The sequence below is a fragment of the Rhea pennata genome, chromosome 1 (assembly GCF_028389875.1).
Source record: "Rhea pennata isolate bPtePen1 chromosome 1, bPtePen1.pri, whole genome shotgun sequence".
Taxonomy (NCBI): Eukaryota; Metazoa; Chordata; class Aves; order Rheiformes; family Rheidae; genus Rhea; species Rhea pennata.
Genome location: NC_084663.1, coordinates 148,683,708 through 148,710,887, shown reverse-complemented (window position 1 = coordinate 148,710,887; position 27,180 = coordinate 148,683,708). Strand labels below are relative to the sequence as shown.

General features: G+C 38.1%; 1 protein-coding gene across 1 annotated transcript; it reads right to left on the bottom strand.

The window, feature by feature from the left end:
* Positions 1 to 2,828: 2,828 nt before the first annotated feature.
* TMEM182 (transmembrane protein 182) lies at positions 2,829 to 27,180 on the bottom strand. Its single transcript, XM_062575187.1, has 5 exons — positions 26,843 to 27,180; positions 26,359 to 26,458; positions 24,834 to 24,932; positions 15,493 to 15,630; positions 2,829 to 4,266 (listed from the first exon to the last, which is right to left on the bottom strand). The coding sequence occupies exons 1-5, from the start codon at positions 26,981 to 26,983 to the stop codon at positions 4,043 to 4,045; spliced, it is 702 nt and encodes a 233-aa protein (XP_062431171.1). The 5' UTR covers positions 26,984 to 27,180; the 3' UTR covers positions 2,829 to 4,042.

Sequence of the window (27,180 nt, the reverse complement as noted above, 5' to 3'; positions counted from 1 at the left end):
AGTTTCAATTACAGCAAATAACCTGGTGTGACTTTCCTGTAGGGTCATTGCTCTGCTCCAGGCACTCCCCATTGGAGAGAAATGTGAAGCCTGGCTGCACAGTGTGAGACACATTTGCGCTCTTACAGATGCAGAGAAAAATCAGATGCAGGTGATCCTGCACACAGGAGATCCTACCAACCCTTCATTTCTCCTTTCCTTCATTTCAAATCCGCTAGTCTCCTGTTCACTATTATCCATATGTCCCCTGGGAGGAACAGCAATATTTTGGATTGGTTAGACCAGTTTAAACTGGGAACATGAAGGAAAAGTGGTACTGTAAATACTTGTGATTCTTCATCCCTTGTAACACTTCTGATTACAAATGACTGATTTCTGTTTTCAGTTTCAGTATCTCTACCATCTACAACAAATCCCGATTTACTCTAGGCTAACACAGCAGAATCTCATGTGAACATATTTTTATCTAGTCTTGGAAATCACACTGCCTACAGTATGAACAGGAACAGGAGAGACAGAAGAAAACCCAGGTGCTCTATTAGAACGTAAATCGCTCCTTTAAGAGGTTTGATATGACTTCTTAAAAGATAGTAAGTGCAAGGTACTTTGCAGCCAGTTAGGATTTTCCAAGAATGTGGAAAGCAGCACAGATATTACTTACTATTCTCCTATTAGCAGTTTACTAGCGCATTACAGTTTCAGTTGTAGCAGAGAGGCACCCTGCAGAGAAATACAGCAGGCTTTGTTTTGCATTTCCTCAGAGAAGAACTTTGCTTTACCTCACTAAGGTAAACATTAATAAGCAACCACATATTTCATGAAGATCAGATCCAGTGAGATTTCCAGCAGCCACCCCAGTGTGTAACAAGGATTAACTAAGGGCAAATCCTTTTCTGCCCGTTTTTGTCTGCAGCTGCCCTTGCCACATTGTGTCATTGTATCCCCCTGGAATACACAACAGCTGCACACGGGGGAATGCTTGCCCTCCTTTCTTTCCCTCCTTTCTTTCCCCACCACCTATTTTTCTCACTGCTTCCTTCATAGGCAGTCACAGTCCTCACAGTATCTGCACTGGACAAGTTCGTCGTTGTGCGGGTGGCTGAACTGGTCTTTTTTTTTTTTTTTTTTTTTTTTTTTTTTTTTTTTTTTGGTCACTTTTCCAAACGCATTCCTCAAAAAATCTGTCTTTTTTTTCTGATTTTACCATGGGCTTTTGAGCCAACTGGGCAATTAAAAAAAGAAAACCAAAAGCTCTATATGTCTGTGAGGAACACAGTTCTATGACCAGTTTCACAGAATATTTTGATTATAATATTTAATCCTCTTTACAATCTTTTACTCAGCTCTAATCATGAAAACACCTGCATCACCACCAAGGATTTTCTAGACAAAAGTGTATGTGGCAGAATGCCACAGAGTGAGTTTCTTTAGCTGGTCTGTCTTTCTGGAGACCTTACAAAGCTATTCCAAAATCAGAGGACCAAGTTTTAGACTATGCTTTTAGATAATGTTTATATGGAAATACTTACTCAGCACAATCAACCCAAAATCCTGATCTACAAGAGCTACATGATTTGCCTGACTATATATGTGTACTGAAGTGTGCAAGCAACCTGTCCACCCTCTTTTCAGAAGGAACCTGCCTTTCAGCTCTACCGTTAGGAGAAGGTGATGATAGCCAGTTAAAGTAAATTGACAGAGCTACAGAATATTGTCAGAAGTCTGAATTTGGGTGAAAACTTTATGAGTACTTAGCAATTTCTACTGACACCAGAAAAGCTTCCTGAAGTTTCTAAGGAAACTCTCAGAAACACCTTCGATCTTCCGTGACCATGATGTCTGCAGCCTGACCCAAACGGTTCTCTAAGAGAGAGGTTGCATTGCACATAGAGTGTAGCTAATTTAGATGCATAATAGAAAGAGCTCTGAAGATGCACATGGGCTGAATTAAGGGCTCCATGGGAGCCTTTGCCTCATTCCTTGCAGAGTTTATTAGTTGCCACTGCACACATGGTTAGGTTTGCTGGAAGAAGTCCAGTTCTGAGGCACCTCTCAATTCCTACAACTTCTAAAAGTTGCAAGAAATTGACCTAAGTTCTGATGGAGAAGGACTCTCCCCTGCAGAGAACGAGACAGGGTTTGGGAGGGATACCTAGTCAAATAACTCTTGATTATTGAATTTACCTCTGCATTTGCCAGTGAGTAACCTAGACTGTAAAGGGGGTAAATACCAACAGATTGTATTATTTGAGAAACAGTATGCGATTGTGTAATTAAGGGTAGGAATATAATACCATATGCACAAGGGGCAGGGTTAATTTCAGCATTTCCTGACTAACCAAGCATATTATAGTGTAATCTTAATGTTCTCCGGATGGCTATCATTTATATGGAGTTCATATATATGTTTGTGAATATTTGGTTAAAATTCACCCATCATACTCTCTGACACTGTAATTAAAAACACTATGTTAGCTGCCAATAAAAATATTTTTCTGATTTGGTAATTATTCCAAACCTCATACTCCCTCCCCTTGTTGTCTTCCTGTTCTATAATGCATAGAGCTAATCTTGATGATGGAAAAATAAACAAGTAGCAGGGAACTCTGGAAATCTTCCAATCACAAAAGCTCCTGAAATGGAAGCAACAGCCAATCTAGCCCACCACATCTTCTAGGTGGGCACTCCTTTTCTGCCTTTTAGAGATGCTTTTAGTATTCGTAACGGCTGTGGAATTAAGCATTATGCACAAGAAGAAACCAACATGCAGTCTTTATTTTTCTCCATCTATCCCAAACTACTCTTCATTGAGTTACAAAGTGAAAAACTACACTCTCAGATGGATTTTATTTCAACTTGGGCACAATGCCAAATAACCAAATTGTTAATACATCACCCCTACTTTTCCATACCATGCATATAGTCGCATCTTCACCCCATCTTCCATACATATGCATGTACATACACCAGCCACTACTACAATACAGAATCCAATCTTTCTCCTTCTGCTGTCTTAGCTGTTTTAATTAGTTTCATTGGGATGACCAGTAGGCAAGCAAGATTTGGTCTATAATGCAGATTTTTAATATTTAAGAAAATGAAAGCTACATAAAACATATATATTTTCATGGTCTGGATATTGTTTTCACAATAAATCCTTTTTAATAAAAACATCATTTTGCATTTTCTCCCCTTCTACTTAAATCTACACAACCAAGAAAATATGTATCAGAGAAGTCAATTATTCCATCCAAAAATAGAAGTGTTAAAACTTGATTAAAATATGAACACTATAATTCAAAGAACAATTTTGGCATAACTTTAGCTAGTGCTTTAACTATGGCATTTTGGCTTACAGAATCATGCAACAAACAAACACGGATTTCAGGTTATAAAAGTATACATCTTTCATATGCATACAGAAAAGCATGTAATAGAAGCAGTTATGCTTTTACATGTACAGACTAACACCAAATTGCTGTTCACTGAAACTGTCTTCCTTCTTGCCTTCTTCACATGGATGCCACATGAACAACTGCACTCTATTTTTAAGTGCAGACATGTTTGCTTGTATTAAAGCTAAGGCAAGTAGTGGAAAACAGGAGAGGAGATGGATTGAATTACTGTGTGTGAATATTTTTTTTCTCTCCATCTTGCACCAGTCTCCACAAGCAGAAGTACAAGACAAATACTAAAAAACAAATGTATAAAATCTTTATTTGGCCTGTTTTATGTTGGGCTTTTGGTTGCAGAATATTTTTGCCTTCTTCTGTTTGCAAAATTATCTAATGCTACTAATAGTACTGCATGGAAAACTATGTGTGCATTTTCTAAAGAATTAAAAGAAGCTAGCTAGGGCTGAAGGTTGTTTCTCCCTGTATTGAGCTTTTGTGTCCTTTACCCTTAAACAAGTAACAGAAAAAATTCCAGAAGTGTGCCTGCATACTTAGGATTGCTGTAACGGTAATAATGTATAAAATTCCAGTTTTAAATTGTCATGACGTCTCACTACGATTCCAGTATTCCCTTTAGCTAGGTATGACTAGTCTGAGTGCAAATAAATGGTACGTCCTATTAACAAGAAAAGCATTCCTGCTAATAAAGCAAAAAATACTCCTATAGGAGCCAGCATGAAAGACCAGCCATAGCGTACATAAACTGCAAAGTCTGGGCACTCCATTTTTTTCATATTTATGTAGTTTTCCAAATCAGCCATCGCCTGGACCCAGATGACATACATCACAACTACGAGTGAAAACAAGGTACCTGGAAAAAGAAACACAGAGTTTTAACAACAGAGCATGAGGCAAATACAGGGTGCACTTACTGGTTACAGTAACACCTAGAAACCCACCAAGGTTTGAAGCCCTGACTGCAAGGCACAGTCAACTGTCACTGGATATTTTTTGCCTTTGGCTTCCCTGTAATAAGCTCGCTCTCTATATCATTTCTAATTTGCATTGAAAGACATAAGCCTATGTCCTCTAAGGAGCCCACAACAAAGGACATATCTGGTTTTAATAGGCAGACCAAAACACAGCTGTTTTAAGGCCCAAATTCAGGTAGGTATGTACTGTTCTGAATCTGTTGGAGCAGTGAGGAGCAGGAGGGATCACCCAGGAAAAAAACCTACCTTTTCTTCCTAAACTCTGGAATTGTTTCTATCACGATCTTTTGGATGATATATGAAATGGGGAAAAGAGTGGGAAATCTTTGGAGAATCTTTCTATCATCCTCACCTCCCTACTTTATGCTTATTTTAATTAAAAAGGCTTTGTTTAGAACCTACTATATTCAGATTCTACTCAAACATTTTAGAGACAAATTCAGATGTATTTTATTCAAAATCTTCCACATTCTTTATGAAAGACTGGCATAGCAACAAAACCCAGCAATACTGAAATAATAGCTATGAAGTAGGCTTTTAGTATTAACCTCTGACAGGGTACAACTGTTTCCCGGAATTAATCCACTGCATAATTCACGATGTTTTCCTAACTACTCCTCTGAAAGGCCTTTGGATTGTTTACATATGATAGTAACAGGAGCACATGCCCTTACCAACTCTGTTAATCTCTGTCACCATACACTAGAAGCAAATATAAGGAGAAAGTGCCTTCCAAAGTATCAGTTGCATGCCTAATATTTCATTTTACTTCAGAGGAATGTGGACACTTAAGAAATGCGGGCCTGCAGCACAGATGCTCTAGCAGAAGAGTTGCTGGAAAACTGGGGACACAAGTCTGAATTTTCTGCATGCTTCAGCCTTAACCCACTTGTTCCCTGAGCGCCAGCTGTCATAGTAAAGTTAGGACAGCAGGGCTAGCTATTCAGATATTAAAATATTAGGGAGATACCATCCCATCATGCTTTCATCCTAAGATGCTTATGTTGTTAAAACAACAAGCCAGTGCATACTGCTGAGAACACTTGCTGTCAAAGCTGAGTTAATTGGCTGTAGAGTACAAGTCAGAGGTGTTTGCATTCTCTCCCCAGTCCTGATAAAATCATACTATGTGACCTTACACAACTGTAACATTTTGGCAAAACCCACAATTGCACTTCGTAAGCACCTGTGGATAGCTATTTTCCTCCAGATCTACTTTTGCTGGCCAATGTGGTTACCCTTCCCCACTCCCATCCTGAGGTGCTCCCTCACCTCATCCCCACTGCCATTCCTACCAACCTTCCAGGGAACAACTCTTTGTCTTCACTCCCTCATCCACTTAACACAAAATCAAGCAGGTGAGCTGCAGCACTTTAAATTGGTGATCTGCTGACATTCTTTTTGGTCCTTTATTGTCAATATATAATAGCTTTACATTGTGGATATCATGAACATCAGATAGGCAAGAGCTCCCAATTCCTAATGTTTGTGAATACCAAAAAAAAGAGCAGTTAATGAGTAGTTAATCTGAGGCATAATCAAAATATGACTGAAAACCCCAAGGGATCTGCAATTTTTATGAGGTTGAAAGGAAGGAGAATAACTAAAGACTGAGGCAAGCACACTGCCTGTTTATGAAATACACTTCCAGAATTACACTTTTTGCAAAATTCATAACATTTTGCTCAAATTCATGATGAAGTTAAAATACCTCAACCCTCAACTCTAAGCGGTATAAATTCAATTTTGAAAATGTTTCACCTAAGTAAAATTCAATTTTGATAGAACATATTTCTGAGGTTATTGGAAACAGAACTGGTGAAACAACGAGCGGGAAGGATCACCTCAGAGCCAGACATAAAAAGTCAGAACTTAAGTTGAAGATTCTCTAAATATAAGTCAAATCAAGCAGAAAAATCCTACAATAGAACATCTAACGATAACAGACAGTGTAGACAACTTAGGAAAAATAAAACCAAACTGAGCTAGTAACTTCTTATGGAAAAAAGTGAAAATATTCAGGGCCAAATTCATAAATGGAGTTACTGGAGACATTAAGATAGTTCTTCACAACTTCAATCAAAAAAGTTTTAGCTGACATTACACCAAAATTGGGAAAGATGCATTGACAATATGGCAAAATCCATACGAACTTTGGAATTTATCTCTCTTCAGTTGGCTGTGTCTGTGTATTTTCAGGTGTTTATGGTCTTATATTTATTGTCTACAAAGGGAGCCAAACTTAATCTAAAAAAATAATAAATTTAAAAAGTAGTGATGTACATTTCATTACTATTGTAACAGATAAGCATAACCAGACCTTGCACATCTTGAATGGTTTTGACCTCTACACCCTGGACAGACATAAGCTAAGTAATCCAGCTAGTCAGAAGCTTTTGCCATTAAAATAACACTCTTTCAGAGGGTCTTTAAACTCAAAATTAGTGCCCCTAGCTCTTCGAGTACTTTGGAGCAGCACTTTCTAGGTAGTTTAACTACAGCAAACTCCATGTAGGTGCAAAATAGCAAGCTGGTGCTATGAGTGGTAAAACAACTTCAGCTAAGCTAGAGTCCATCAGGTGATTTCACAGCTAGCTGCTAATACCTGTGTGTGGTAAATTGTTTGGTATGGAAATTTGCTGAAGAAATGTATGTCAAGCAGAGATAAATGTACTTCTTTAAGAGAGAAGAAAAAGAAAGGGAGAATATGCAAACCATCTTAGTTAATTAAGGCACTAGAAGAGTATTTAAGGGTTCTCACAGCTTCAGTCTGGTAATGGAGACTAATTAGTTACTATATTGTTTAGTGTGTTCAAGAAATGTCTTGAACAGTAGAATCAGCCTAAGTAAAAACTAGCCAAGTCCCATTGCCTTCAACACGATTACAATGGTTAGTGTTTTGTAACTCATAATTAAGTGCCTGACTTCCAAAGAGTTATGACTTCATGGAAGTTAAGAGCCTACACAGAAACTTATTGAGGCTCCTGCATGTTACAAATGGTAACATATAGGAAAAAGAAAGAAGCAGCATTTCTTAACAGGTAGGCTCTCTACTTTGCCCATTCAGTATGGTTTCCCAAGATGTTAGAATATACTAGAAGCAGTGGTGGGAGCAGAGAAGCAGATCACATACTTGCGTTATCACTAATACATCTGCTTGAAATGTTTGATGTTTAGAGCTTGAAGCTTTGGTTCTTTCCTCTTCATTAAGCACTTCAAGTTGTGCTTTAATTTAAGCACGTGTTTACGTCTTTCTGACTTTTTCCCTCTGGCATCCACACTGATTGCATCGAATATTTGATTCAAAGGCAAGTTGTGAGCTTAATGAAGGGTTACTAGAGCTTGAACATTTATCTGGTTGTTAGATTCTAAAAGAAGAATGTTTTGTTTCCAGGTGAGATCATTTCACGTATGTTTGCAATGTCTCATTTTAACAAAATGGAGGGATGCTCAGAGTTCAAGTGAGGCTTAAGAGAAAACCAGTAAAAAGAATAGAATACAAACAATTTGTCCAGAGGACTCCATAGCATACAACATTTAGCTACATATAGCATGTGAGGTATTTTTTGTAGACAATATAGTATCAATTGGGATTACACATTATGAATTATAATAATCATGCCAAGTAACAGCTAGCACTTCACATGGTTTTTAGAAAAATACAGATCTAAAGCTGGACTTATCTCCACTTTGTAGAAAGAAAAACAAGGCATGGAAAAAACTAATCTGATATTTAGAGGTTCTGAGCACCTTGCTTTTAATTCTGGTTTTCAAAGGAGTTTTGCTCCTCAGAGTCAAGGCAGATTTGCTTAAGTCACATAACACATTAGTAGCAGAACTGCTAATAAAGAGAGGTCTTCTGTCTCTCCATCCATTTACCTTGTACATACAGCTACACTGTTTCTGCTACATTCATCTTTTGTTATTTGTACCACCTGGTGAAATACATTGGAGTGCACATAAATAAAACGAAGTGTGAAGACAATGCAAAGTCTTAATAAGTAATTGTCTATCTTTGGCTGCTTAGGTTCTTCAGACTATCTCACAGAATCACAGAATGGTTGAGGTTGGAAGGGACCTCTGGAGATCATTTAATCTCCCCATCTCCCATCACTGCAAAATCTGACTGCTTCAATTTATGTGTAAGGAATACATTATTTTTGAAGGAAAATCATATATTGCAGAATGTTCAGAATTAGTTTGTTTCTTTTATTTCCTCAGTCACAAGCTTTGAACTCGATTCCGAAGACAGTTATACTAGTAATTCAGAATCAATGGCAAAGCCAATGTAAAACTGAAGTGAGATCAGAATCAGATCTTTTACTGCTGGAGAATATTTTGTTAGATAAAGTTTATGCTGCTTGTGGAAGATGGCAGGGAGAAGTCTTCTATTTCTATAGCTACATTACTGCTATGCTGTCTTATTTCTGTACCCACAAATTTTCCTCACCAGCCTGTCTCTTTCTTACAAAATATTAGTCATGCCAATAAGAACGAAGAAAGCATCCATTACAAGTGTAATAGGAATACTTGTTCATTATGAAGGAGAATATACCAAAATGAAAATATATTTATTTTAGGAAATCATTCCTGCTCTTAAACTGACTGTCTATTGTGAATGTCATGGACTTCTCCAGCCAAGCTCGCAGACAGAATTACCAAGATTGAAAAAATCTCCACAACTTCAAGAAGCAGATATTTTTAGGAACAGTTTGTACTACGATCTATTTCTACATTTTCAGTATTTAGACCTTTTTCATAGTGTGCGGGCGTCCATTTCCCCTTGCCTTTTAGTGAATATAAAATAAAACAGCAGTTGCATGAATCAGGAATGATGGGGAAAATTATTCCTAGAACATGAAATATGTCTGAGAGAGATTAAGACAATAAATACTTTCCTCCTCCTCTTTTTCTTGTTCTTTTTTTCCCATTTTGCGTTTTTTTAAGAACACACATGTTTGATACACAGCTCTGTGCAGTGTGATAAGACATGGACTTCTCTGAGGTCACTCTTTTCTGCCTTTTGCATTTATTCTTTTGAATTTCTTTCAAATACGTTTGCATATTGCAGAAGAGAAAGAATATAGAACCTTTAGAAATGTCTATGAGTTAAAGAGGCAGTTTGCTGGCCTTTAGTATTTACTCTTCCCACGTAGAAATGCCTTTCACTTGTCAATGGTGAATGGCTGTTTATAGCATGAATCTCTTACTCTGCAGACACGAAGACAACAGGTGCTAGAAAGAATGATGTGAGCTTTTTAATTGTGCCTAGAAGTTTAGAACTCTTTCTCTAATTTGAGGAAACTTGTATGCATGGTTTTATACACACACACACACACACACACACATATATATATTTATGTATATATATATACACACACTCTTTTGGCAGCAAACAAGTCATATATATATTTCCAGTTTTGTTTATTCACAAGGGGAATGATTCTGCAATGTTCTGTCCACCTTCAGGGAGCTTGCTTGTTTGACACCGGTGCAGATGGATAGCTTTAATCACCACTCAGATACTTTGCATGAAGAGGCCCAGGGTCAGTTATGGACTTACTGAAGGCTGCTCTAAGTGATTAGGTTATGGCAACTTTTTGCTTTTTCCCTATGACAGTTGAAGCAACTGTAAAGCTTACAGTTTGTATTACCATACCTGCTCTTCCTCCATTCTCTCATGGTGCAGGCACGGAGGTGAGGCTACATGACAGTGACTGTGATATCTCTGAATTAATATGAACTTTTTCCCCACAGGTCTAGCATCTGTAGTTTCATCGGTAAGCTCTGCAGGTAACGTGGTTTCAAAAGCTTAACATTGAGAGCTGCTAGTCAATAAGTTGCCACAAAAACTGATAATTTTGTGTGCCTTCCCATTTGTGAGTAGTGCAGATGTACCTGCTAAATGAGAGAAGCTTGCACCTTTTCTTAAAGACTGAGATAAACAAAAGGCAGGTCTATGTGACTCTGCCACAGATCAGACATGAGACCTGCTATCTTGGTACATCTGCTGCTTCCCTGTGGCCTAGAATTGGGACACCATGGAAAGACTCCTGAGCCTCCTTTGGTCCTCAGGGTATAACCTTTTGCTGTTCATCCACATGGGCAGTAGTGATGCTGCAAAGAAGACCTTGCATGGATGATTACAGTGCTCTAAGAGTGAAGCATAAGGGCAGGGGGCACAGGTGATGACGGTCTCAAATCTGCTGCTCTGTGGATAAGGTTTGGGCAAAAGTCAGCACACTCTGTGTATCAACTCCTGGCCTTGCAGCCAGTGTCATAAGAAGGCTTTGGCTTCTGTGATCATAGGGCCCTCTTTGAGGTATGAAAAGAGACAAAGTGGGGCAAGAGCAACAGGCTCAGTAGCCTTGTGAGGAGAGCTATAAAAAGGGAGCATTGGGAGATGGAGAGCAAAGCTCCCAGATAACTGGAGGCCAGGAAGAAGAGGGCATATGCATGGGACACAGCAATGAGAGAGGCACCTACACTTCCCTTGAGAAGCAGCACAACTGAATGCTCATCTCAAATGCTTGTATACAAATGAACGTGGCCTTGGATGATGATGGCATTGCAGATGTACATACAGTGGGATGGCTTGCATTACTGGAGTCTTGCAATGAATGGATATAGACTCTTTAAGAAGGTCAGGTAGGTAAGATGGAGTGGGAAGGTTGCAGTCCACCCAAAGAAGTATCTTGAATGCACAGTTTTTTCTAAGGAACAGGGGCTTATAGGTTAAGATCAGAAAGGTGGCCAACAAGGGGGATGTCATGGTGAGTATCTGCTACAGGCTTCCCAACCAAGAAAAGGAACTGGATTGGAAGCAAAGTTATGACTGCAGGTCCAGGTCATCATTAGAAACTTCAGACACTCCAATATCTGCTAGAAGGGGAGTATAGCAGAGTACAAGCAATCTGAGAGACACCAGGACTGCATAAAGAACAATTTTTCAAGATAGGTGTTGGACAAGCCAACTAGGGGAAGTGCTTTACTGAACCTGCTACTCACAAATAAGGAAACCCAGGTCAGAGATATGATGCTAGCCATGTCTATAATGGCTATGAAAAGGTAGAGTTTAGCATTCTAGAAGTAAGGAAGTGAATAGGATATTAAAGATCCAGAACTTCAGGAGAATAGTCTTCAGCCTGTTCAGAGAACTGGTAGGCAGGATTCTAAGGGAGGCTGCCTTGCAATGGAAAGGGTCCCAGAAAAGTTGATTGTTCCTCAAGGGCAACTTTCTTAAAACACAAGAGTGGTCCTTCTCAGTGTGCAAGAAATAAAGCAGGTGTAGCAGAAATGAAGGTTAACTGCATACAGAGCTGCATTAGCAAGAGCATAGCCAACAGGTCAAAAATTATCATTTCTCCTCAGTATCTGTGAGACCATATCTGGAATACTGTGTTCAATTTGAGATGGCACAGACAGATACTGACAAACTGAGGCAATGACACCAAAAAAGGTTAGGGGGATGCAGCACAAAGAGAGGCTGAGGGAACTGGAGTTATTTAGCTTGGTGAGGAAAATAGAAACTCCATCTTTTCAAATGGAATAGAGAAAATGGGGACAGTCTCTTTGGAGAGCTGCAGTGAAAGCATGAGAAACAGTGGTCACAAGCTGTAGCAATGAAAATTTAAGGTGGGTGTAAGAAAAAAATATTTTTCACAGTAAGGGTGGTCAAACACTGGGCAGCTGTTTCACAACAAAGGTGTTGTGAAATAGCAATTATTGGAGATTTTCAAAATTTGACTGGATAAGCCCTGAGCAGCCTGCTCTAACTTTGAAGCCATGGGAAGTGGAACTTGATTGCCACAAGAAGTCCCTTCCTAACTAAATTTATTCTATGACATTCAGGATCAGTTTAGGTTTACTGTTCCTCCAGAATGCAGGTCTATCTGCCCTAACACAGATGGGGTGAACTGTCCTCTGGGAGTGTGTTTCTTAACATTGGTAACAGAAATCTAACCAATTAGTTCAGACAAAATATTTAGCTTTTGGATGGCTAAATAGGTGACTCAAATCCCATTCCTAATAATTTCTTCAGCTGCCATCTAAACCCCAAAATAGGACAGCACATCATGCTACAATTTGTTCTCTTCAGTTGAGGCAGGGCTTTTAGCTGCTACTTAATTCATCAGTTAAGGCAGCAAGAAGATACAGATATACATACTTCTTCAGTTCAGTAACAGGATTTAAAATTGCTTCATCTAGCATTTTCATTTACAGATAAATTCAAAGAAGAAATTGACTGTTCTTCCTATCTTCTACCTTCAACCTTCCATAGAACAACCACGGTGATTAACTTATTTCTCAGAAGCCTACTTGTCCCTCCAGTATAACTCCTAGATGAACCTTGCCACAAGAGAGCATCTAGACCCTTTCAAAACAGTTTCTATGATTTTTTTCTTCAAATCAATTGCTGTTTTTTTGTCTTACAAAAACACAGACTTCACCGATGATCTAAGTCACATTACATCTTTTCATTTTCCCACTAAATCTGTGCTTAAATAGACAGCTTAAATCAGGCTGCATCCTGATTACATGTTGAATGTCAAATATGCACTATCCTTCTTCACTCTCCCCCTCAATGTCCTGTCTTCCTTAGGAAGGCATTACAGGCTCCTGAAGGAGCTAAATAAAGGAAAAGGTCAGGTCAGGAGGCAACACTGCAGAGCACACTGCCCTCATCTTTAGAGGCATGCTAAAACATTCCCCTTCTGCATCAGGCTCTGCCTTGTCTTACTCTGCCCCCAAGTTATCCCAGAGTTAAGATACTACCCATTGTGAGTAATTCTTATTGGAAGAGAAACAGAGAGAGCAATTTCATGCTGTCATATCTTTGGGTCTGAGAATCCTTCTTGCTCTCCATTTAGCATAATGTGCCATTGATTAATAATACCACAGGAAACTGAGTTGTTGTCCAGGGCATCCCACCAGACACAGCTTTAACAACTGACAATGCAAAGTATTTATAAGCTCTTCCTATGTCTGCATGTTCGCTCCCTCCAACATGATTTTAATCTATCCTCTGTAGTCAATGCTATAAAACAAGAAAATTTGTCCTAAAACGATTAAAGCCTCAACTTGGCTATGTGAGCAGATTTGAGGGGGAAAATCTCTTCTTTTTCTTAATGTTTTTGTGAGTAATCTGAAGTGTTGGATTGAACATGGATATTTACATGAAGTACCTTCCCCAACCACTCCAGTACGATTAGGGGTGGATGCAGAAGGAAGGGCTCATTTGGGAACTCTGTACCCCTGCCCAAGACAAAGTATCTTGTACTAGCTGAATGGCTCCACAGTCCTACTGCCAATACTTCCTTTTGACAAATCAAAGCATGATTTTGCTAAATATCCTTGCATTCCAACCACAACAATGGTAATAATAATAACAACACAGCCCTGTTCTGAAGCTCTGAATGAGAATAGTGCTCACTAAGATACTAGGCAAACATACAGCAAAAGTCAAGATTTCTCTTGAAAACCATCTGTTCTGTAGGGATGAAGGATGAGAGGGGCAAAGATACAGGCCCAACATCACACACAAAGATGATAACAGCTCACCTAACTCCAGACACCTAACAAATAGTCTCTCTATTTCCTTTACTGTAAAGGAAAGGAAAGAGAGTAAAGGAAAGTAACAGTAAAGGAAAGAGAGTAAAGGAAAGTAAAGTAAAGGAAAGAGAGATACAGGGCTCCTTTATAGGGTATTCATGTGATCTGTCTTAGGCACCTATTTTAGAATGACATGTATTTCCAGATGGAGGAACTTTTTACATACCATTTTGGCTGTTACAAATGTTACTGCCTCCTGCAGGCCTCCTAGGGAAGCCAAGGATGACTAGCTCATAATTAGGAGTTTAACTTTCACATACCTAAATTAAGACAGATGAATTGACTGAAGAATATATATTCTCACTTCAGACCTCTAGTCACTGGCTCATAGCACCTTCCAAGTGTCTCCAGGTACATACGCTCTTGTTTCCTCTTTAATAGTGTCTGCAGTTGCCTAGTGATAGGTGAGGTTTACTGCAGACTACAAATACAGGAAAAGAGCAGGATTCACAAGGACTTTTAATCTGCAAATCAGTGAAAATTTACACACCTTAGGATTTCCAATAGACTATGGATATTTTTGTATTTCTTTTAAAAGTGTGGAGGAATAATCCTCAGGGGAGTAAATGCAAATATTCAGGAGTTCTTTCCAACAATAACATTATAAAATATTGCCCACTCAAGGCCCTTTAAAAGGGAATAATCATCATCAGCCCATGCAGGCAGAGCTGTGAGGTGAAGTGGGTAAGCAAGGTCAGCAGGTCAGTAACACAGGTAGAAACAGAGCCCAGGCCTTTGAGCCTGACATGAGCACTCTACCTAACACAATACCGCTCTTGCAGAACTGACTCCTACCAGGCCTTATACACAGTAGAAAAGTGATTGAGCATGTACTATCATACGCAGCCTACACAACTGTATTTTACACAGCAGCATAACATCTTCTCACGCTTTTCCAGATTAATAGAACAGTGCCACAGAGCCGTATTGGCCATATCAACTGAATGCTGGGCTGGTGCAGGTAAAGAGGAAGGTAGAAAGTCACTTATTTGTTGTCATTCATAGAGGTTTAGAGCTCCCACTTACTCATATTTGAGCACTATCTCGTGCACTCCATTCCTATTCAAAATATTCTTCCTACGTTGGTCATGTGAATGGGCTGTGTCTTTCAACTTCTGTAGAAAACACTGTAATCATCTTCATTGCTTTTGTTTCACTGATAAAAACCCCTCTTTAACTAAAGCCCTTGGGAATCCTATAAGGCAGCATTACTAAATATCTTTTTTTTTTTTAACTAAAAATGTAGATTGAAATTGCAGTGCAGTTCCACGAATCAGCTTGGACTTTTAATCTTAATTCAAAATTAGCTTTTAGAATAACTTCATGACTAAATAGCTGTGGAAAGAATCATCTCAAAGGCAGGTGCTGCACAAGCCAAATGATAGAAGCATTTTTTTTTTTACCATGCTTAATATAATTTTTGATCAAGGAAAATAGGGAGACAGCCTTTGTATTCTAATAACTTTAATTGACTAAGCAAACAGCATACCCACCAGCAATGATGAAAAGGCCTCCTCCTGCTTTGTACAGGACATGGCTGGCAAAAGGAGCTGCACAGATGATGAAGAAACTAGCCATCACAATAGTGACCACTCCCAGGAGCATAAGAACTGTCCAGAAACCTCGATAAACTGGAGAAAGGGAAGAAGAAAATGAGAAAAAAAGAATACAGTATTTTTTAGAACTTAAAATGTGAAAGAACTTAAATATGTGACTTTAAGTCACATATTTGGCTAACAGATTTTTATTTTCTCATTCTTTTTTTACTTCCCTTATTAATGAACCAAATATTCATTCTATTATGTACATATGTCATACACTATGCAGACCAAATTAGGTTTGAACTAAAGTTCTTATCTGATGATCATGGAAAATAAAAGTTATCAAGAACGAAATCCAGCTGCTTAATAGTTAGACAGTATATGCATGCTTAATATAGTCATTAGCTTGACCAAATTTATGCTCTTTGGAAAATGGTATACCAAAGCCGCAGCAATAATCCTCTAGGATGACTGATTGGACTGAATGGATACAATTGTTTCACCAAAATTAACCAGAAGAAGCAGGAGCTGTAACATCTTGAAATTCTTAGTGCTCAGACCATATCATCAATAACAATCCATAAGTTCTCTCTAATTTAAAAGTGGTAATTCTCCTTCCATATAGTAATATTCAACAGAAGAAAATCTAAAGCAGGAGAAAAGAGAAACTAACAAAAATGTAAACTAGGTTCCTGAAGTTAAGTATTTTAAAGCAGCCGAATCCTGCTGTAAAGCTCTTTGTATTTTATTAAATTTAAAATGTGATGTTTCAGAAGTCCCTGTTAGACACTGCCAAGCAGTGTTGAATTAATGGATGCAGCTGGTGATAAATGAGCCAAGAGTTTTGTGACATACTCTGGCCAAAAGAGTCTTTCTAACAATTATTTTTTAGCTAGTTAATTGCACATCCATTTAACAAAGTCATCATTTTACAAATGCTACAAGAGTGACATAAATTTCTCCCATGAATTTAAAAATTGGTACATTAACACAACCCATTAGTAAAATTATGAGTTGCAAAGCTCTCCATCGTCAGATCTGAAAATCTTGAAGCATTGACAATTCAGTCAGTGAAAAACATTTCCACCCAACTGAGGGAAAGCATATAAGCCAGCTGGCAAGTCAGAAAAAGTGAGTCACAAAAGAAACTGCCACTTACCATTTGACAGCACCTACTTACTGTTAGGGCAAAACACAACAAAGCAACTATTATATTGGGTTCATATCCTGAAAGTTTCAAATCCTTACAGCTTGTTAGAGTCAGCTATTCTGGCATAACTCAGAACCAGAAGGTGCACTAGACGTTATTGGTTAGTGTTTCCCACTAATGTGTTCCATAAATCTATAGTTTTTAGCCTGACCAGCCTAACTCATGGTAAAGTACACACTGTCTTGCTTGTATCAGTCTTGTAAATGTATTAGCTGGATCACATTCACCACATCACATTAGCTGCACTTCTTAAACAACATCCTTTCTAATCTGGGCAAAGATTCAGAGATACAATTTTCTGCCACACTGACCAGCAGACTTGGGATAGGAAAGATGAATGTGCTATCATCTGGCTGGAAAAGGCTGGCAGAAGGGTTAAACCTGTCTTGGTTCATATCCAATACAAGACTTCTTTCCATATAAATAAATATTAATGGAAATAGTAGGTAAGAAACAGGGCTCTGGTTCAGCAAAGCAGTTAAGTGTGCATTCTGCTTTAAGTGTGTAAGTCTTATGGGATTTAGGCACCTGTTTAAAGTTAAACATATAGTTAATGATTCACTTAATGGAAATGGACAGTGAATGGAGATCTAGAAAGGTAAATCTCTCAAGTCCTTCAGTCTTGGGCCTTTGAAGTAATTTCATATTATTTTACCCATGAGGCTACTTTGCTAAGCCTGATCGCAATCCCCAAGTCCATGGGACATTACTTCCTCATTTAAAACCTAATGCTGCTAAATCAGTCTATAACCACCCTACTCTTTTACATGGATGGCGTAAGGTACTTCAAAGTCATGCTACATAATAGGACACATTGGCCAAAATGGACCTTGAAAAATCTTTCTTCAGTAACGTTATGGTCAGTTATCTAAGTCATATGGCAATGTTTCTATTTTCTGAATGGCTGAGGACACAAGCTTCTCCAAAATACAAAATTAGTACACAGTTTCATTACCTACTTTTCACAGAGGAAGCTTTGAAGTCTGCTCCTCAAGCAATGTTACCAGAAAAGTTTGATTTTCTCAAACACTTTTGAAAACTGATTGCAACAGAATATGCTACTTTGAATTACACTTCTTTATATCTTGCAGAAAGGGAAAACTGTCAGCCACTTCTCTCTTTTAAGAAATAAGGGTTCAGTATACCTGTAAAAAGCGTAAGAAAAGTTTGCACTGTTTTAAGTCTTGCTAAGGCAGTTTATAACATAGTCCAGGTCATAGTCTAAATGACAAGGAGTATCCTTGCCTCCTCAAAGGTGGCAGGCAACTAACTAACTTAGTTTCACAGATATTTTTGAGTTAGCTATCTCGAGTGTTTCCTACAGTAAAAGTAGTAAAAGTACAAGGCACTACTGCAGAGTCTGAGGTAACCCTATCCGACTGTTTCTTAGATATCATTGCTGTACGTTGCAAGAATGCTAACAGAAGGTTCTGTAACATGTCTCAGTATGCCAGCCCTTCATAGGAGCACATCTGCAGTGTCAGGCAGGCCTAAAAATAAAATGGTGCTTAAGGGAAAACAGAAATGCATACGGTACTCTTGTCTTTGAGCTCTGCACCATTTAGTATAGCATGGCAACATTACAGCTGCAGTGTATTCTTTCAAATTGCATGACTTGTAATTTTGCCTTGCTGCTTGCTTTTCTTTCAAAAGATCCTAACTTAGATTCCTCTAGAGACTTCTGCACCATTTGAAAACTAGCAGAAATATCTGGTTTTGAGTAATGGACTGAATTTTGGAGAAAAGGCTGAACAATAGCAAAAGCCCCTTTGGCTAGTATAGTAGATCCCAGCCCTGACTATAAACTGAAGCCACAGTTTCATATTTGAAGATGTTAAGAGTGTACAATATGAAGGGGCAGCAGTAGTATATTTGCTAAAGTTACACAGTTGTGCCACCTCAGTGTGTAATTTTATACAGTTTTGGTGCACACCTTAGAAGCTCCATAATGGATTATTCAGGAACAGGTCAGTTAACACCACAATCCAACACTCATTTTCAACTGGAGATGTTAACACCAAGCTCATGAAAACATACCAGATACTTTATTGCTCTGGCTGCAAATGTTTTAAAATCCTGACTGCTTAAAAGATTTGGCCCATGTATTTCCTATGACCTACAAAAAACAACCATTTAATACCAAAGATGAATTATTAAGCACTGTGAAGCTGAAAACTTTTCTGAAGCATATGTGAGTACAGTGCTCTGTAATCATCACTACAGATAAGCAAATATACCTTGGAAAAGCTGCCTTCAATTTTCACCCACAGAGTCAAGTCCTGAAGTGAATTGTTTCTGTTTAGAATTCACCTTTTTATCTCTTTCTGTAATGCAAGAGACATCAAAATGCAAGAGACATCAAAATGCTTTTGATGGGAGGTATCAAAATGCCACCTCTAGTATAAAACACATTGTAAGCAAAGTGCCTGAACTGCTCTAAATCAGAAGTATATTCTTTGCAGAGCAACAGCCATAAATGAGATCACAGAGGTCAGCAGCAGCACATGAGGTGCAACTGGAAACAGAGTAAACCTTGCAAAATTTTTCTCATTGTTTCTCAATACCCTTTACTATCCCTTAGTAGTAATAATCTCTTATTTAAAATGATCTTAACATTAAAACAAATACAATATTCACAGTATGAATACATTGCTTTGTTAAATACTTCTTGCTTTATCACTGCTTGGTGGCTGTGGAGTTTCCCAATAGTAAATGTACTGTATTACAATCTCTTATGGGCAATTATGTGACTGTATTACCTAACAGCATTTTTTGCCCTAGAAATAGGTTACTTCTAACATTTCACTATACATTTATTATTTTCAGATGTCATTGCTGATATTTCCTAGATTACTTTAGGTTAATTTCAGCCCAGTAACAAACCTCCCCATAAATTTGATCACACCATTTTAGATGTAATAGTTGCTGAACAAGAATTTCTCTTCAGTCCAATAAACATTCTGTATTCTACATTATATGAAGCACTACTTTAAATGTTGACAATATGCCCAGTACTGGACAAAATAAGATACTAATGGTCAGGAAAAATAGTACTAGCAGCTACAAATCACAGTATTAAACTAATGGGTCAATGCAGTCCCATTAAATAGCTTCCAATTTGGCTTCAGAAAGCACTAGTGCAATTTACAACAGTTAAGGAACTACTGTTTATTTCAAAAAAAAGCTAAAAGAAGTTAACTCAAAAATAAAACTAACAACTTGACTAAGTGCTGGATCTTGCACTTCTTTTTCTTAGAAATAGTTTCACTAAAGCCAATGAGATTACTTGTGAATGAGGACTTCTATATTTTTCAAAAACAGGCCTAGTATTGTCCTATACTAAAAGGAAAAGCAGCGTTATAAAAATGTGACACTCCTTGAATGTCAGCATTAAGTAACCTAATGACATAATATAATTAATTAATCTAGCTAGTAATGAATTATTATTTCCAAATAGCACAACAGGATGACTCCAACCAATCTGATCATGATTATACAAACATATATAGAAGCATGTTTATTTTAGAATGCAAATGTCACTACTCTAGTGCTTTTTTTGTGGGGCCTAATTTCATTTTTTTTTATTCCTAGCTTGTAATCTGTGGTGCATATGTTTGTGAATCATCATACAAATGAACCTGCTGGCAACACAATGATGTGCTGTATGAGTCTGCTTAATAGTTACACAACACAGTAGCTGTCCCTATAAACCATTGTACCACCATGAAAATTCACTACAGTCAGGCTCCCTCTGACTTCACTTAGATGCCTATTCCAGGTTAAGATAAATGACACAGCCTGAAAATTCCTTTAAGTGCATTAGCATTAACTATAAAAGATAGATAGCACAGCCACAGGCTTCTACACTGCAGTTAAGATGAAGTCCTTTCTCCTGCTCCCAAGATACTTAACAAAACGAGTGAATAAACTAACCCATGATAATTGTGATTAAAAAATACAGCAAGCTACAATTTCAAAGCAGTTCTTTCTAACCCTTCCAAACTGATATGCTGATAGTAGTGATTGAAGGAAATCTTTGACATTAAAACATGCATTCAAAGCCCCACTATAAGCATCACTGTAGGCTTTACATTTCCACCTAAGGTTATAATTCTTGACACATGAAGTGCATAGGCTAGGTTTACACAGCAGGATGAACCAAACCTTTGGTCTAAGGTTTTATAAAGTGTACTAAAACTCTAAACTTCAAAGTCTTCAGTGTCTGAGTATTTTCAGAACTATCACAAAAGCACATACAGATTACAGCTTAAAACTAACTTATGAAAAATCTAAATAAACTAAGAGGGCATGGATTCAGTCTCTTTTAATTATGGCCCAGAAAAGCTTTGAGCCAAATTCTTACTGATACTAAAACCAAAGGAGTTACGTCAACAGAGAACTTGGTCCAGCCACACCACTCAAAAATTATCAGAGATTATATGTTCCTCAGGAGACTTAGTTTTGCCTGAGCTGTTCTAACAGGATGAACTGAAGTAACACAGGACTCCACCAAAAAACCTCACTTGTGTTTCCACTAGGGACTGCAGTTAAACCAAAAATATTCTGATATGATCCCAAAGCCTCTTATGACAAACAGCTTGTAAAAGAACAAGCCATGTGCCTTTGGTTAATTAGAAAGTAACAGTTCTGTTAAAAGAAAGAGATTTTTATAACATTGCATGTTGTACATGCATATTTGATTTTTTTAATTAAGTTTAAAGTTTTTATGTCAGCTGTTTTGTCAGTCCTCAAGTCCTAACAAAAGTAGGATTTTAGGGACTCACCAAAAACACCATAATATATCTTTGTGAAGAGACCAAATGTGGGAGATTTCTTTTTAACTCCCAAAGTGAGCATTGAGAAAGCTTTTCCATGAAATGGAAAAGATTTTATCACCAAACAGTAGAAAAATTGGCAAAAGGAACAATAACCTCAATCTTTTGGTAGCACATTGTTCTATGTACAGTTGACGCAGGTATTAGATGCAGCCAAGTGGATTAGAAATTGTTGATAATTCTCTCTTCTACATGAAATCAAATGCAGCGTTTTCACCACTGGCTTTCACAGAGACAGCATTTCCTTCACTGTGAATCAAAAAGAAGAGGATTCACTTCTTGTATTTCTTAATTTAGTGACTGCAGTTGCAGCAAGGTTTAAAAGTTATTTGCTAAATATCCTGGGCAGAAATATGTCAAATTAGACGAAAGCAGAAATGAGTTTTGAACTAACAGAAGAGAGGATAACATAACCTTCTTCACAAAAAGTTGTGAGAGATTCTTGAACAAACATACCTGCTATAGTAAATAACTCCACTTGAATGCTGAAAATGAACTGGATGCATTAAAAAAAAAAAAATCGGTAGTTTTAATGAGCTCCAAAGCAATCCAATTGTATCTATTTATATAGCAGGAGTGGATCTGAATATACTCTACCTGGGCCATCATCTATAGTACAGTTCAGTCTATTTTAATCTCCTAAAATGAAATATAGATAAGTAAATGTTATTTGAACAGTGGTTCTTTTGGCAAACATTAACTAAAATTAATTAATCTTTTGATGGTATTTCTTCTCCCTTCCTTATTCTTTGTTTGTCCACTTCTGTGTAATCATGCAATATAGTTAGAGGATCCTTTGTGAATGTATGAGTGGGAAACAAACTCTGCCTAGATAAATTAGGTGCTTATGATTCTGTCACTTTTAACTGAAAAGATAAACTTTTCTAGATGTGCTGTGAAGTTACAGATTAGATTCTGACTCTGAATAGGGAGGTTTTAATTCTTCCTGGACAAATAGTTTACAATTTCTAAAGATCAACAGAACTGTTATCAGTCTTTTTTTTTTTTTTCCATGTCTGCAGCATAAAGATTGCATTCTGAAGACACTTCAAAATTAGTAAAGGTGTAATTACAGCTTCAGGACAGGAAATCACAGAATCACAGAATTATTGAGGTTGGAATGGACCTCTGGAGATCATCTAGTCCAACCCCCCTGCTCAAGCAAGGTCACCTCAAGCACATTGCACAGGATTGTGTTCAGGCAGGTTTTCACAGAATCACAGAATCAGTAAGGTTGGAAGGGACCTCTGGAGATCATCTAGTCCAACCTCCCTGCTCACTAGGGTCACCTAGAGCATGTTAGACAAGGTTGCATCCAGGCAGGCCTTGAATAGCTCCAGAGAAGGAGACTCCACAGCCTCTCTGGGCAACCTGTTTCAGTGGTCCATCACTCTCACAGGAAGGAAGTTCTTCCTTATATCCAGGTGGAACTTCCTGTGTTTGTGGAAGTGTTTGTACCCACTGCCTCTTGTTCTATTGTTTGGCCTCATCCTCTTGACACCCTCTCTTCAGGTATTTATAGACATTGATAAGATCTCTCAGTCTTCTCTTTTCTAGGCTAAACAGGCCCAGCTCTTGCAGACTTTCCTTGTAGGGGAGATGCTCCAGCCCTCTGATCATCCTCGTAGCCCTATGCTGCACTCTCTCCAGTAGTTCCCTGTCTCTCTTGTACTGAGGAGTGCAGAATTGGACACAGTACCCCAGATGTGGCCTCCCCAGGGCTGAGCAGAGGGGCAGGATCACCTCCCTCCACCTGCTGGCAACACTCTTCCTAATGCACCCCAGGATACCATTGGCCTTCTTGGCCACAAGTGCACATTGCTGGCTCATGGCCAACTTGTTGTGCATCAAAACTCCCAGATCCCTCTCCGCAGAACTGCTTTCCAGCAGGTCAGCCCCTAGCTTCTACTGGTGCCTAAGGTTATTTCTCCCTAGGTGCAAAACCCTGCACTTGCCCCTGTTGAACCTCATGAGGTTCCTGTCTGCCCAGCTCTCCAGCCTGTCCAGATCTCCCTGAAAGGCAGGCAGCACAGCCTTCTGATGCATCAGCTATTCCTGCCCATTTGGTAGCATCAGCAAACTTGCAGAGAAGGTACTCTGTCCCTTCATCCAGGTCACTGACGAATAAATTGAACAAGACTGGCCCCAGGACTGAGTCCTGGGGGCACCACTAGCTACAGGCCTCCAAGTAGACTCTGCACCACTCTGCACCCCTCTGAGCTCTGTCCTTCAGCCAGCTCTCAAACCACCTCACTGTGCTCTTCTAGCCTGCACTTCCTGAGCTTACCTGTGAGAATGTTATAGGAGACAGTGTCAAAAGCCTTACTGAAGTCAAGGTATACAACACCCACTGCTCTCCCCTCATCTACCAGCCAGTCATTCCATCAGAGAAGACTATCAGATTGAAAGTGATCACTTAAGTCATTGAGCCAGTGGGATAAAAGATACACAGCATCCACACATCACAGGTTATTTTAGAAGTTATATGGAATAGCTATGAGAAGTGATTTCTTCTAAATACAGTTGCAAAAGCCCTTGATGTGATGACATGTGACCAATTTTTAAAGTGAAGTTGTAAAAACAGCTTTCTAGGTAAGAAAAAAAAACAGAAAAGTTTTCAACTACTGTGATGCATTTATTTATTTATATGTATAATGTATATATCTATATCTGTTACTTCACTAGAGTTCTTCAGTATTAATATCTCAGTTTAACATAATACATGTTTCACTGTCTCAGCTCCCTATAGCATCAGCGGAGAGAGACTGGCACTTCCAGCAGTCTGTGCGGTATATTTGAATTAGTTGACTAAACTTAGACAGTTTCAAGGCTCCACTCTCTCCTTCCTCATAAAGCACAAAAGCAATAGAATTCTATATTGGCTTATTAATTCAACAATAAACAGTTTAGTTGGAATATATAGAAAGAAATATGTGTACAGTGCATTCAGCCACGACAAGATACTTTTTATGTTAGATAAAAAGTACTAAAAAGGAAATTTCTCTCTCTTTTTTTTTTGGAAATGATTTCCATTCTGCCCCCATGCTTAATGTGTAGCATTCATTCAAGTGCTTTGCTAAACAGTGACTTAAATATGTATGTTGTAAGTGTGAGAAGTATGAAACACCAGAACTCTATTAATTAAACTGTGTGGAGTGATAACGCTGTTTTATACTGAAGCATCCAAATTGTTTTCATGAAATTATAGGCATTGTACCCACTTGCAGCAAAAAAAAAAAAATACCTACTGATTGCAGAGTCATAGGAGGTTGAGTTGTGTTCATCTCGGATAAGAGGAAATGGTGAGAGGTAAGCATGTGTGCAATTCTTAGAAGGTGACTGGTTGGCTGAAAAAAGAAAAAGAAAGTTAAAGATTAATGTTTTATTGAGTTAATTATAAAATATTTTTTAAATCTTCTTCAAATAGATAAACTGTTTCGCAGGTCAAGATTCCAGGTTCTTTCCCAGGCAGTCACTTCACAGTGTATTTTGCTTTAGTAAGAGATACTAGCCTTGATATCCAGCCAAGCATATTCCTTAAAGGACAACTCGGGCATGGTTTGTGTTACGGGAACAGTAAAGCAGGCTTGCTGGAGGCAAGGATCTGCTACACTGCAATTAATGTGCAATGCATATGTGTGCTTTTGTATGCATATGTGCTTTTCTCTTGTGAGAGATAATTATGTCCCTCTCATTATTGCATGTCCCACAAAAAAAGTCTCCAGGAAATTAATTTTTCTTTTGTGAAAGAATAATGAAAAGTATCAAGCATCTTCAGAAATTTTATAGCCTCAACAAATATGAGTTCAGTCTATGGAATCAATAGCCCCAAAGGAGGATAATTTCACCTTTTATATAAAAAGCATCACCTTCTCCCCTGTGAACGATAAAGGCTGGCTATAGTTTAAACTGCATTTAATTTCCAATTTATGACTGCAGAATTCTCCAGATAAAGAACAAGTGGAAATTAACAACAGCGAGTATTACATTTGTCACCTAAGACTGAGCAACCAATTTAGCAAAATAGTGGTCACTGAAGTCAAATTTGTATGTTGGCACTTGCTTTCCACATGCACTGTAGGAATCCTGCAGTAAGGAAAGGGAGCTCTGTGCCTCAAAGGTAGGGTCAAAGATAAGAAAAAAAGTTTTGTTTGACCTCTTCCTCATGGGAGATTTTGATGGCAAAGTACTCACTATTTTATCTTCTAGAATCCTGGCATGTAGTGAAAGAAAACAGTACTTTGTAGAGGTACAACATCATCCTCTGTTCTGAGATCTTCCAAAGTTCACATATATGTCCAGTCATCCATGAATTCAAGTGGAAGGATTCTTCTGGAGATGAAATGTCCTACACCATTCTTACAGTAGAATTCCCCATGCCCTCCTTAACCCACTGCTAGAACCAGTTGAAGGAACTCTGCAAGCAAAAACTCATAGAATTTCCTATTTCCCTACGAAAACTTCCCTGCTTATTAAGGAAATAAGCAATCTGTTAACAATAAATTGCAAGAGACCATCCTTGTAAGAATGGACTCATGGTTAACATTACAGACACAATACTTAAGGCAGGACTTGGTAGTTAAGAATGTATGATTTTGTTTTGGTGTTCCTTTTAATGTAGATTAAGAAAGTGTTTGTCAAGAATTTATTTTAGGAGAGCTAAAGAACATTATCACCAAAGATGCCGTAAGAACTCAGGTGATCCACAAGAAAAATAAAATCAGCTTTAAGATCAAACCACTGTAGATTATGCAAAAGAAAAAGGTTACTTACTGTACCAGAACTTCCACATGCTAGCATTATTCTCTTCTGCATCTCCACTAAACCAACATCTCCAGAAGAAACCTTCATGATGGAAAGTGGCCTTCTCTTCCTATGAAACAAAATCCATTATCACATCATTGGCATTAATTTGCTGAAAAAATCAAGTCCAACTGAAATTAGATGTTCCAGAAAAAAAGTATCACTACCACAAAGAAATGTATCTTGTCTGAATATAGGTTAGGAATAACATATATCTGCAGCTACAGTTTCTTTGAAAGTATGTCATATTGAAAAAGCAATAACACACAAGACAAATTAATTTTAGAGTTGATTACAACTGGTTACAATAGGCTTTGGATCATCCTTGTAAGCCCCCAGGAGGTCAGGATGAACATGTTCTAAAGTTCATAAAAAAGAATGTTCTTACAAAATAAATATATCCAAGAAACCTACACATATAATTCTTATTATGAATCAAAATACCCATACTAACCCCAGCATCCTCAGGTCCTTTTGAACATCTTCCTATTTCCGTAGCAAGAAGCCAATAGTCAGTTCCAAATGCCACCAAGAAAAGCAAAACCCCCAAAGCTGCAAAGAAGCCTCCAAAAAATATCCCCACACTCAATTTCATTATCAAATTTATCTTCAAACAAATATAAGCACTTTTCTTAATGTCTTAAGAAAAAAAAAAAAAAAAGAAATAAAATTCTTGGGCAAGTGACTAAAAAGCAGTTTGGACAGTACAGCTCATATCTGAAGAAGTTTCTCTTTGCTTGCTTTTCCGTCGGTATTTCCCTACACCCCGTGAGTTGATTTCTGTCCCATGTG